The 13,752-nt window shown below is 38.6% G+C and overlaps 1 protein-coding gene across 4 annotated transcripts in view; it reads right to left on the reverse strand.

The window, feature by feature from the left end:
* Window positions 1-13,752, reverse strand: part of NELL1 (neural EGFL like 1) — a 300,863-nt gene that overhangs the window by 119,533 nt on the left and 167,578 nt on the right. For 3 of the 4 annotated variants that reach the window (XM_030039085.2, XM_030039086.2, XM_030039089.2), the window contains exon 14: window positions 245-367. The exons of the other annotated variant lie outside the window; for it this stretch is intronic. In XM_030039085.2, the coding sequence (XP_029894945.1) occupies window positions 245-367 (123 nt within the window). The remainder of the gene's footprint in view (window positions 1-244; window positions 368-13,752) is intronic. 4 annotated transcript variants of the gene reach the window in all.

Genomic DNA, 13,752 nt, shown 5'->3' on the forward strand with positions numbered 1-13,752 from the left:
TTTGGTGACAGCAAATGAAAAGTTCTTTTTTTCTAGCATTCCAAAAAATATTTCCTTCTTGCCGAGAAGTTATGCACAAATCAATTCCCATCATCTCCATGCATACTCCATTTGCCAGATGATAGATGTTACAGCAAATCATTGACAGAATCCAGCCATCACAAGTTACCAGAACGTAGGTGACTGTCAGAAAATATTAATAGAGTCTGCCACTTTTATGGTGTTTCTAGAGTAACAGACTTACCTCGGCAGATGGTCCCGTTCCCCACATATCCGGGTTTGCAGGTGCAGCTATGTCCCCTGACAGTGTTAGTACAGATTGCATTCTCATCACAGTTATGCTGTCCGCTGCCACACTCATCATGCTCTACAAGGGGGGGGAAAGAAAAAAAAAAGAAAAAAAAAAAAAAAAGGGGAAAAAAAATTCAAGAGAGACAGTGAGCTTTTCAGTGTGATGATGGGGCATTTGAAAAGCAAGTGGAATGGAATAACAAGGTTGCCACAACGGCTGAACGCTGGGAGTTTGGTGTGCGAGTCAGCTATGGGTCTGCTTCAATTACAAAACTCAACAACGTGTGCGTGGTGACAGTAGATTATTTAGGTCCAAAAACAGGAAAAAAAGAATCCATGAGGAGGCAAAGTACAGCTATGACAAAAACACTTGAAGAAGATTATCTCAGAAAAACATCTGCTGTGAAGACTAACCCGTACATCACCGTCCATCACCAACAGCAATAAGCATAAATACAAGGTAAGCGAACACAAGAGGGGCCCTAACAGCATGCCCTTTAAATACACACTTCAGTTGTCACAACCACTTGCTCTAATGCATGCTGAGCTCACTCCTTCTCTAATAGCATGTAATAACATTTTACATTTTTAGAGCACCGTTCATGCCATCGAACCCCAAAGAGGCTCCCAGACAAATGGGCCATATTTTCCTTTCATCCAGCAACTCTAACTGCTGCCACTGAGCCTAATTTGCTGCAGCTCCTGCACTTTACTCTCCTGCTACATTTTGTTCTAGTAAAGCATCAGTTAGAGGTGGCGAGCTACCTGACCCTGAAGTTTCTCACTTCTTCCTGCAATTACTAGGAGCTTCCCTCATGCAGTAGGATAGCAAAAAGAACACCTGAATATTCTACGCTTTTGCACTGTGGATTTACAGTTTTGTTCAGTGGAATCAAAAGGATGCAAGGAAATTTCTTAAGACCATACAAAGGACAACAGACATAATAAAAAAATCAGAACGTGGAACCCTTCTCGGTTAGTCTTCATTTATGCAACTGCAATCATCGGGCTAGTATCCATACGCTGAGAGCTAAAAGTATGCATTTCTGGAATTAAGGATTTGCTTAAAAATACCAGTGAATAAGAGGGGTTCAAAGGACTATGGACTAAATTTAGCCTTCTATAGACCACAGAGAAAGGTAGTGCCTCTAAAACACAAGAAAAACGCTCGTTTTTACAGACTCTGAATTCAGACCTTTGGAAGAGCCTCTCCATTGACAGCAACAGGATCAAAGGCTTCGCCAGGCTAAAGTTAACCTCTGCAATGTCTTCACTTTGCCATAGTATAGAATGGCAACCAATTTCAAGATAACTCAGGACACATTTAGATTTGAATGGTGGATTCCAAGGAACCTTTCAAACCACATACTTCTGGAATACCGTGGATAACTGTTTGCAGAACATATATCCGACATACGTTTCCTATTTTTCAAATACATTTGACAGCAAAATGATATGGATTGCAACCATTTTCTTTTGAAGAGCATCAAAGCAATGTATCACTCGCTCACTCTTAGCTTTTAGCAAGAAACTCTCACACAAACGTGCCTGGCTTTAGCTGATAAATTCGGGCGTACATTTATACTTGTTAGTTTACGTTGGTCCCTAGCTCTGCTTGGTAATTCACTTCAGCTCCTTGCCAATTTTCAGAAGCCTAACATATTCTGAATGCCAGGCTTCTTCAAGGACCTCCTGTTCTCTCCTTCATCTTTTAAGAAACTGTACCACAGCCTGATTCTTGCCACTCTGGTCTCACGGTGCTCACGCTGCTTGGGTCAGCCACAAAAAAAGTATCGAGCCACCCTCCAAGTGCGTGCTTCGCAGGCAGTTGAACGATGCTTTCTTTTAAGAGACACCCTCTCCATAATCTCTCCCTCCTCTTACTACTTTTATTAGTTATTGCCATTAGCTTTCATGTGTTTGTATTCAAACTATAATGAGAATGCCTTTGCGATAGGCTCGTGTACACACAAGAACATTCCTACTCAAACAATTGCCAAAATTAGTCGATTACCTTCTCAGCACCTCAAGCATAAACAAAAGATTTCCCAGTGGTAACATATGTGTTTTGCCAAAATACACCAGAGATTATACTCTGCCATGTTGTTCTAGGACTTTGGTAATGTAAATCATTGTATTTACCACTCCCGCAGATGTACAGATGCTGGCAATATTGAAAGATTTAGCACTGACAAAGCTGCTTTCCCACAGCCGTACTTAAAGCAGAGGTCAGCTTCTTCTGAGCCGATATAATTTGAACAGTTAGCAACAAATCTGACCATGGGAACCTGCCCTTCACGAGACATCCTGATGCTGCTAGCACAAGGAGGACTAAGGGAACCTCGTCTGCATGAGGAATCCCAAGATTTTTTAGCAGCAATATGGCTGCAACGATGGGAACTTTAAATGAAGTTTTCCCTGGTGTAGAGATGTCTATAGATGATGTTGCTACAGGCCTAATAAGAATGAGAAAGCATTGATTTTCTGTCAAGGTACAAAAATCTTTTAGTCCGGATGGAAAAATCCTTAAGATTCTGTCAGTAGTGAGTTATCTTAGGTTTCCTTCTCCCTCAGAAGAGATCATCCTTTGGAGCACTTGGTGTTCACATTGGGAAGCGAGCGGGGAAAGCGGGCTCACGTTTTGTTTAAAATCAGAGGAGATTATGACTAATTTGCAAAGAACATGGCTTTCTTGCACACATCGCTTTCCAAAATCCCCCATTCAAGTACATCAGACAGAACCTGCTTTTGCTTTAATGTTATGGTAAATACTACCTGACTAGACAGCAATCAAAGATTGGAAGAGAAGGACGCTGTGAAACAAGTGGAAGGAGTCACAAACAGTATCATTCCAAAGCACCAAAGAGGAGAGAGTGAGACAAAAATCTCAAACTCATATCTTATTTTGACAATTTCCCTTTCAGCTGAAAATGAGAAGCACAAGAAAGGGGACTCTCAAAGACAAAAACAAAAGTAATTTTTAATTTTTTTATACACATATATATGTACGTAGATATAAATAAATATGCTGCCATGCTCAGGAATGAAACTGTCATCATTAAGTTTGACTCAAATCATCCATCTCTCTGCGACTTCTATTTGTTATATAATATGCACAAAAGGAGTTTATGATCAAAGACAAAGAGAACTGGCAGGTTTACTGAGAAGGACAGAACTGTAGGGTGCAATTCCCTGACCCAACACTCATTCCCCTGGACTATTGATATCCATTTCAAGAAACAAGTACCATTTCAGAACAGTTACAACAGCAGCGCCATTCTTTGCTTACAGACAAGTTAGTTTGTTGACGAAATCTCTGTAAATTATCTTCAGCATTAGTGTTTCTGTTAGTCAGGGATCCTGGTTATTGCCACCTCTCCTCTGTGCTTTGTCTGCGGTAAAGCCGAGAGATCAGTTGCTTTTTCGTGCCTCTGTTTCCCTCTATAAAATGAGGGTACTACAAGATTCTTTTTTTTTTTTTCCCCCCCCAGGACTTGTTGTTCTTCTGAAATCCTCAAATACTAAAGATTTTACAGAAAATTAAAGGATATCAATCTTCTATTGCAAAAAAGGAAGAATCAAATATCAACTGCTAGTTTATGGCTTACCTTCTACTTAATTTCTTTTTCCTGCAAGCGGAGATGAGGTATGAAAGGACACATCACCTCTGAAGCTTCAGCTCATCTGTCCCTGTTTCCTAGCCACCAAGCAACAGCTAAAGCCAGCAAACTACACATTCAAACCTAACATTTTCCTTTTGGATAAAAACCTTTGAGAATTTCCAAAAGCTTTCACAAACTTTTCCAAAATCCTCAAGAGTATCTTATTTTCTGAGTTCACACCTGAACCAGGCCAGCTTGTGAAGCAATGACTATAAAGTTCATTCTTTCCTCAGCCTTTATTTGAGGGTGGCCATCTGCCTCCAAAAGCCCTTGAAAGCCCACCGGTAAGAAATTAGTTATCCTTTTACAGAAACGTATCTCTGCCACCTGCGTTGTATGAGACTGTGGAATCGTGACACGTACCAATTGGGGGTGTCCTCTATGCATACATTAAGCAATGCTTCCGTTTCGAAGAACTAAGGCCTTTAAAACAAAATCTCTACAGAAAACTTCTATTTGAAGAAGCTGTGACTGGGAGGTCAAGCCTGGTTATCTGCTTGCCTCAGGCAACTGAAATTGCATCAACTTGAACAGAAGTCCAGCCTGGCAGCACTACAGGTCTGGGGACACTGAAGTTTATACACGGGTAGTGTTACATGACAGCACGTGCGCAGTGGTTGAAGATAAGTGTTACAGTTATCTCTGCTTTGTTCACAGGCAACCTAACAAAAATAAGTTTATCTTGATGATTAGAATACGCAGGAGCTGTCTGACAGAATTCATTTCAATATTACATGGCCTTACAGAGATAACAATCACATAAAAAGCAAAGTTAATTCACCAGAAAATAGTTTCAAGTAGATGGTTAGTTGCACATCCTATTATAAGAAGCACCAATGTGTCCTACAAATCACAGAAAACCACCTTATAGCAAAACACAGGCTGGTCTGTAAGCACATTGATATTGGGGCACACACAATATCTCCTTTTTCCTGAAATCCCAGGGAATAAACTAGTTACAGTACAATGGGAAAACACGGACCATTTCCTGTTAAAGTCTCAATAACATGAAATAAATAAGAAACTGCTGAAATAAGCCCAATTACCAGACTGCCATGGAGAGAGCTGTGACCACACTCCACCCCCTATACTGGTGTGCATGCTTGAGGCAGATAGACCCCAACCAAGCAAACAGCGCAGCACACCACATCAACATCTACAACATCAGCAGCCAACATCTACTGTACGCGTACGTAAAAAAACAACAGTTGAATAATACCTGAGGCAGCAGAAGACCAGGAACACAACTAAACTCCACACCTCCCAACAGCACATTCACTATAAAAGGTCAAGCCTCTGCTAATAGCTGTATTAGCTGCACCTTCAGCAACAGCAGAATAATCAATCACGATGCATTTCAGCTGTGAAGCCACTTGCTTAAATTTTAAACAGACCTTTAGCTTTCTTCAAAACACACAGGTACCTATTTAGGCTCATGAAGTTAAAGCACCTGCAGGTTGTAGCAGCTCCTGCACACCCCAAATGAGCAAGCATTCTGGCTGCTCCACCGTTAATATGTAACCCTGCTGATGGTTGATCACTTCAGTGAGAAGTATAAATAGGAATATTTAAACAAGGACAAAAAAGTCAGCAACCTGCAAGCACCCGTGTTTCTGTCAGATCTTCCATATCCCCATTTTTCTAGCTTAATCTTACTGAGGAATCACATAACTACTTTTGTTGTGTGATATTTGAAAAATACCTTCTGTTCTGGGCTACACTGAACTGGAAGAATGCAGTAGGAAAAGCACTGGGGGCAGGGAGGAGGGTGCCATACAAAGATTTTGTCTGCCTGAGGTAATCTATTCTGCATAAAGCCACCCACACCATATTGCGACACTGTTTGCAAGTGAAAACAACCACATAAAAATAATTCAGAACACATGCAAGGTAAAAAAGCATTTATTTGTCATGTATTTATAAATACAGATGCATAAATACCTAAACGCATAAATAAACAGTTATAGGGAAATACAAATTTTCTCCATTCATATGTACATGAAATGTAGCGTTTGTGAAAGGTTCTAGGCAGCTCTGACAATTAGCACCGGAAGAACTGTAAGTAAAAAAATGGCATTTGGGGGTATTATAAATATCCACATTTTTTACTAAAGAGAGCTTTTCAATAAAATCTTTTCCTATTCATCATACAAGAGGAAGATGGCCGTTGCTTATATTTTGCGTGTATATTTTTTTAAATGCATTTTTCAGAAGTAGTACAGAATTTCTAAGACGCTTCTGCTTTCCCATGCTGAAAGAGACAACACCATTAGACTTACTGGATTTGTATGCAGTCTAAAGGCAGGTTCTACGTGGCTTTAACCTTCTCTTTTTTTTTTTTCTTTTCTGTACATGCCTGGAATAACTCAAGTGTTTGTATTGTTGTACACTTTATCTAAAATATTTAATAGAAAATTAGAACCATAGATCTAAAATATATAGCAAGCAACACATAGTAAAGCTAAGAACCTTTTGGTCAAGAGTCATAATGAACTGTAACAGCAGGATAGCTTTCCCTTGCACTGTTCAAAAGACCATAATGGATTTCAAATTTATAATTTCTAAAAGGTACATTTGACACAGGATTTATTTTTCAGCAAGAGTGGCGACCTTTTTATCTTTATTTTCTTTAAATAAGGATGCTCTTCAAAAAAGGACCGACACTGGAATGCAATTACTGGAGACATATCCCATTGAATGGTCTTTCACCATAGCTACCCTCACTTCTTATTGCAAGAAAAGGCCCCAATTTAAACTTGCTTACAAGATGGAAACAATTTTCTTATTGTAAGGATTTTCTTCTATTTGTTCCTCAAAGCCTTCATACTTTAATAATAAAACATTCATCTTTGGAAAATGTTGTGCAAAGATACTGACTATTTCTATTTATTCTTATTTCTACAACATTGAAAGGAAATCTAAGTCATTCTCTAAATTGTTGAGATGACAGTCTGCTTCTAGGGTATGTAACCACAAATGCAGCAAACATTTCTATACACCATGAGATTTACAATAGAGAGACAACTCACTTCTCGAATAGCAAGGTCATCAGATGCTACCACTGTCTATTAATAGAGAGGCCATTTGTATAGAATACATACCTCAATGTAAAATTAATTAGCTATCTGGCGACAGTTAAGCAATGGCCTTTGAAAACTCAGAAAGGAGAAAGCCATCTCTCCAAATACTTTTAAAAAGAAGCAATACTTTGTTGCATGGCACTAGGATTCAGATGTCTACGTAATAACTAAGGCTTTAAAAATGAGAGATTAAAAAATTGAATTTAGGAAGAATTGTGGACTTAGTGGAATCAGGATTTCAGCTCATAAGCAGTTCTGATGAAACAAAAGGGATAGCTTCTAAAGAGACTGAATAAAAGGAAGCATTATTCTGAACACACAGGAAGAATCTCCACCAGAAAACCAGGGCAATTAGAAACAAGATGCATACATCAAACAAGAAATTACATTGCAGATGGTAAGCTGGTGAAAGATAATCACTAATTGTGAATCCAGACAACCTGGGGACAGGGGGGAGGAAATCTGTATTTTCCCCTACTCACGAGAATTAAAGAAAACAAGTAAAGCTTATCTATACGCATTCTGAACTTCAGTCATCCAAGATCACCCTGTCCATTTCCACAAGGAAACAGAAAGAAGGAACAGGGCGCAGAACAGAAAAGCCCCGCTGATCCTTGACATAAGGATATGCTGCAACTTTATCCTTATGAGCAGTTAAACATAAAAATACTGGCAGAAATATCAGATTTGCCATTCTTTTAATAAGAAACTAAAATGCTATTGTAATTTACAACACAACAAACAGCTTCTGGTGTTAAACACGAAATTATTTAGACTACATTCTAAAAGAGTAGACACATGCTACTCTTGGGTAATTAGGAAGAAATAGTGGGATTTAATTTGAACATAAAATCCTGAATGTGCATGCAGTTGTCTCGGAATAAAACCTCTTGAATGTTTCCTTTTGAATTATAAACTAAAATTCTTTCTTTGGCTTTCTGGCACCTGGTTAGATTTTGGTCACATTCACCTATCTACAATCAAGTCTATAAAACTAACTACTAATGTAAGCCATGCTTATTCTTTTTATTCTATTTGTTCATTCTAATCAATTGATCTGCCTAGAACTGTCTAGGAAGCAATGTAACAAAGTAATAAGATTCATGTTCCTAAACTGGTATTTAGAAAGAATCCCTGAGATTACTCTCAGTGATTCAGTTTCAACTTTAATTATCAGTTGGTTCAGTTTAGATTTTCACACCACAATGAAATCTTCTTTGCAGTCCTGTATTAGAAGATGATAAACAAAACCAATGTAATCTTATTCATTCACTTAATATGTATCATAACTAACAGGATATATAGAGACTTCATTATTTATTGCCAAAAAATTGACCTTACTAATGATCCTTATTCCTATGAATCCCATAAGTTCCACTCTTGTTATATATATGGACAGAAATAAGAACAACCGTGGATGACAAAAAGAAGAGGACATAAATTTTTCCAGAAACAGTTGTAGTACACAAAACATTTCATAAGCCAGTGTTTTTCATAAGGAGCTTTTGTTTTCCCTTTTACGCCTACCTTAATTTAACATACAGAAAGCTAAAGCGTATTGAGTTGAAACTATTTTTGAATAGTCAAGGAAGAAGCATTTGCTATTAAGTTTGGATGATCTACCCTCTTTAGTATTCAATTCAGTTTACACTTTCAGTCTTCACCTTCACTCAGTCCCGTTAAATCCATTTTTCATATTAAACTCTAAATTATGTGAATAAACCCAAAGATAAAAGCAAAAGTCAGGTTCTGTTTGAAATTAATAAAGTATCAGATACACTTGAAATTTTCTTTTATATCAACACAAGACCTTTTGCTGGCAGCTATTCACATCATAAGCATCCTAAAGAGCATGTGCGCAAGAACGCATACGATGTATCCAGTTCTACAATCTAAAGGAGTTCTGCTCTGCCACGTCCCCTCTTGCATTGAAGGTCTCCGTGTCAACCCCTCAGTTTTTGACATGGACAGACCAGAAGTGCACACAGGATTCAAGACACCAGAACATCATCGATTTATACAATAGCATAATAATATTTTTCATTTTGTTCTCAATGCCTTTCCCAAAGGATCTCACTATTCTGCTCGTCTTTGACCACAGCTGAGCAGTGAGCTGACATTTTCAGAGAACTATCTGCAATAATTCCAGTATCTCTTCTCTGAATGCTAATTGGTAATTTAGAGCATTTGTATATATACCTATCTTCATTTTCTTTTTTTTTTTTTTTCCCCAAGGGAAAGGTACCTTATACTCTCACCCTCTATTCTGCCTCACTTCTTTATAAAAACAACTACCAGTAGTACCCATTTGAATTTCCATCAGATGAATTCACTGCGCGGTGATAGGAAATTCTAAATTGTTACAATAAAAAGGTTTCTTTTTTGCTAAATCAAGATGAATAATAGGTAGCCTTGCTGACGGTAACGTTGCATTTGTTTTCTGCAAGAGGAGGAGAAAAAAGGAGTGCATCTCGTGCTAGCACACGCATATTTGCACATATATCTTAAATGCCTATATAATATTTGTTAGGAAGTGGGAAGACAGACATTTGGTTTTACTGTTATCCGAACGCAATACTAAAAAAGAAAACAAGAAAGTACGGTGTCGTGGTTTAACCCCAGCCAGCAACTAAGCACCACGCAGCCGCTCAACTCAGTCCCCCCCCCACCCAGTGGGATGGGGGAGAAAATCGGGAAAAAAAGCAAAACCTGTGGGTTAAAATAAGAACGGTTTAATAGAACAGAAAAGAAGAAACTAATAATGATAACACTAACAAAATGACAACAGCAATAATGAAAGGATTGGAATGTACAAATGATGCGCAGTGCAATTGCTCACCACCCGCCGACCGGCACCCAGCTAGTCCCCGAGCGGCGATTCCCCGCCCCCCCTTCCCAGTTCCTATACTAGATGGGACGTCCCATGGTATGGAATACCCCGTTGGCCAGTTTGGGTCAGGTGCCCTGGCTGTGTCCTGTGCCAACTTCTTGTGCCCCTCCAGCTTTCTCGCTGGCTGGGGATGAGAAGCTGAAAAATCCTTGACTTTAGTCTAAACACTGCTTAGCAACAACTGAAAACATCAGCATTATCAACATTCTTCGCATACTGAACTCAAAACATAGCACCGTACCAGCTACTAGGAAGACAATTAACTCTATCCCAGCTGAAACCAGGCCATACGGGAAAAAGAGGAAAACCTGAAAAAGTGAAATCCTGAAAACCCGTGTTTAAGGCTTGGACACATTGCACCCTGATAAGAAGATTAAAGAAAAACAGTATTGAACAAACTAGGTCAAACGTTTAAAAAGTCAAGAATCACTGGAAGCGCACGCCATTGTTTCCTTTACATTTAAATTTTATTTCCCTAATCTTTTAAAGTGTGTTTAAGTTGAGGAGACATGTCAAATTATTAAAGAATAGTAAAATAATTTTATTAATATAGAAGAATAGCTACTAGATTATTAGTGTCAAGAGTCGCAATATCAAGGGGTTTTTTGACATTGAATTTCCATGTCGTATATACCAGGGAGATATTAACAATATTGACATATACAGAAATTCCAGAATATATCCTTTAACAAGCAGACTGACAATAAAATGGCAATCCACCTGACATGCTCTCAATTTAAACTGGATTCTTTGCTTCAGTTTTGCGGACTTTTTGAAAGCCAGATTATTCATGTTTGGATGCAGTATTGTCTCGTTGCCTAATTCTGACAAGTGATCTGAAGAAAAAAAATCAGTATGTAAACACTACACACTAGGACAGCTTGTATGATTGTGCTAGAGGATTAATAACGCATTACAGTTTCCACATCTTCCATTTCAACATATTTCTCGCTGTCCTGGTTTCGGCTGGGACAGAGTTAATTTTCTTCCTAGTAGCTGGTACAGTGCTGTATTTTGGATGTACTATGAGAATAATGTTGATAAGGCACTGATGTTTTAGTTGTTGCTAAGTAGCGCTTATCCCAAGTCAAGGATTTTTCAGTTTCCCATGCTCTTCCAGCAAGCAGGTGTACAAGAAGCTGGGAGGGAGCACGGCCAGGACAGCTGACCCGCACGAGCCAAAGGGATATTCCATACCACAGGACGTCATGCCCAGTATATGAACTGGGGGCAGTTGGCCGGGAGGGACGGATCGCTGCTGGGGCATCGATCAGCAGGTGGCGAGCAATTGCGTTGTGCATCGCTTGTCTTTCTTGGGTTATATTTCTCGCTCTCTCTCTGTTATCTCCCTTTTTGTTACAATTATTATTTTTTGTATTATGTTTTTTAATTTCAATTATTAAACCATTCTTATCTCAACCCACGAGTTTTACTTTTTTTCCCAATTCTCACCCCCATGCCACCAGGGGCGGGGGAGGAGTGAGTTTGCAGCTGTGTGGTGCGTAGTTGCCAGCTGGGGTTAACCCACGACAGTCCTTTTTGGTGCCCAACGGGGGCCTCAAACCCATGACTCTGAGTTATCCTAACCCATCACGCCCAAAAATATGTAAGGCAACTTTGCCATGAGCAAGGCGTGTCTTCCATTCTAAAACTCGCCAGCAAACTTTGAGCAGAATTGTGGAGACGGGCATCAAATTCAATTCAGACCAGATCTAGACAAGAAAATCGTTACAAGAGTTTGGAGAGGTCTGCATATTGCAGATTTAGACACGCAAACAAAAAAATTCCACTAAGGAAGAAATCACACTCCATTGTCAAAAAAGCTCTTTTGTTATCTTTATGCTTTGAAGAGTTGGCAAATTCATACTATCAAAAGAATGAACTCTTTTGCAAGTTTCTAACTGAGAAAACAGCTGGCATATCCATACCACTCATAGTCTTCAGGACTGAGGCTGAACTCCATGAAGATCAGATGATCTTTCAGAACTAAAACTAAGTAGTAAGGATTGCCCATTTTCAGTCTCGGACTCAGAGTAATTCCTAACTTTAATGGTAATAGAGTGCACAGGACCTTCATTTCTGGTCCTACAGCCCAGAATTAATCTGTCATTATGCAAACTTTTGCACAGGGTGAAGGAAGCATACAGCATATTGCTAATGAAACACAGCCCAGTATAAAGCCATTTTTAAGACTAAGAGATAGCAATGATTAAGTCAAAGCCTCAGAGGAACAAGAAATGGTTCACAAAGTTAACAAAAATGTAATACTGTACACATGGGAAACTCATGTGGTGCCGAAGAGCAAATAGCTATACCCTCATCTGCAAGAACCAAAACATCTTAACAGTGTTTCTCCTTATTGGATTTATAAACCAGAATGACCAGTTTATGCACTGTACGTCTAGAGGTTTGCAGTAACCTGGTCTGTATGCCAGTCTCTTATTTGTTTACTTATACATTTATTTAAGGAAGCCAGAAGAAATTCCAGATTTCATAAAAGATACAGCACAGCCTTGAGGTGCAATGGTCAGAGGACAGGTCCATATGCTGGAAGTTCAATCTGTTCTGAGCTCTCTCACAAACACAGTACTACATGCAAGTCATACTATCATGCCTGAACTATAACGCATACCAATATTTTTTAACTGGAACATGCTAAGCAATATGGTCATCTTGATTATTATTATTATGGGATATTAAATTTCTAATACAATCCCTATCTTTTCCGCAAACCAGTTAAGCATCAAGGCATTGGACTTTTATGAAGCACCTTGATCGTGTATATTGATTTGTATATTTGTAAACCATTAGTTATTCCAACTTTCTCCAAGTAGTTATTGCTTTTCTTGACATAGTTACAAAGCAAAGAATTTCCCACAGAAAGCAAATAAAGCCTTGAATTCAATGCGATGCACCACACTGAAAGACAGCAACTACTCAGTTCCAGCTAGACTGGAGCAATGATACTAACATTGATAGAGGTATGGTGTAAAAAAACCCAAACAAACAAACAAACAAACACCCCCCCCCAAAAAAAAAAAAAACAAACAAAAAACCCCCACCAGTTCTATGAAGTTCTCAGCCTCTCTAAATCATAGGACATTCACTTAGCAAAATAAAGAAATTGCACGCAATGACACAATCTGCAAAAGTAAGACTTTGTCTAGCAGTTGCCACTGCCTAATTTACGGTTTTCAGGAGAGATGCCTGTCACCATTACATCTTAAGATAGAGTTTTATTTTGCCTGTGTTGTTAAAAGCTGAATATGGTCCAAGTACCTGCATCGTGTTGGAAAAGAAACCCTAAAGCAATACTGATTTATTTATACAGCAATATAACTTAATCTACAAGGACAGGCTGCTTTTTATCCATAAAATTGTGAAAGCTGCATATTTTATGAAGTTGATATCAGAACCTCATCTTTCAGGCATTTTTAGTTCAATGATAGCTGCAAGCTTTATTTTGCAGAAATCTCAAAATCACTAATACAAAAAGTATGAAAAAGACCTTTGGATGCCATTTTTAGCCAACATTTCATCACGGCTTGACAAACTTATATTGGTGATACAAGTTCAAAAGAGTTTCAGATTTCAGCACTCTGTGATGCTTTAACTTCCACATAAAAAAACCCAACCAAACAAACAAAAAGCAATACATACCCCATTTCAAACTTGCACAGAAGTCTATTAGTGCTATTGCAATATAGTAAGGTGGAATTGTTTCTAAATGAACCTGCATGTGTGACAGATGTGTCAATCTGCTGATACAAGAACACATAAAATCACAGTTAAGCTTTTATAGCAGAGTTCAAGTATAATGAGGACAGGA

The sequence above is a fragment of the Aquila chrysaetos genome, chromosome 16, assembly GCF_900496995.4.
Source record: "Aquila chrysaetos chrysaetos chromosome 16, bAquChr1.4, whole genome shotgun sequence".
Classification (NCBI taxonomy): Eukaryota; Metazoa; Chordata; class Aves; order Accipitriformes; family Accipitridae; genus Aquila; species Aquila chrysaetos.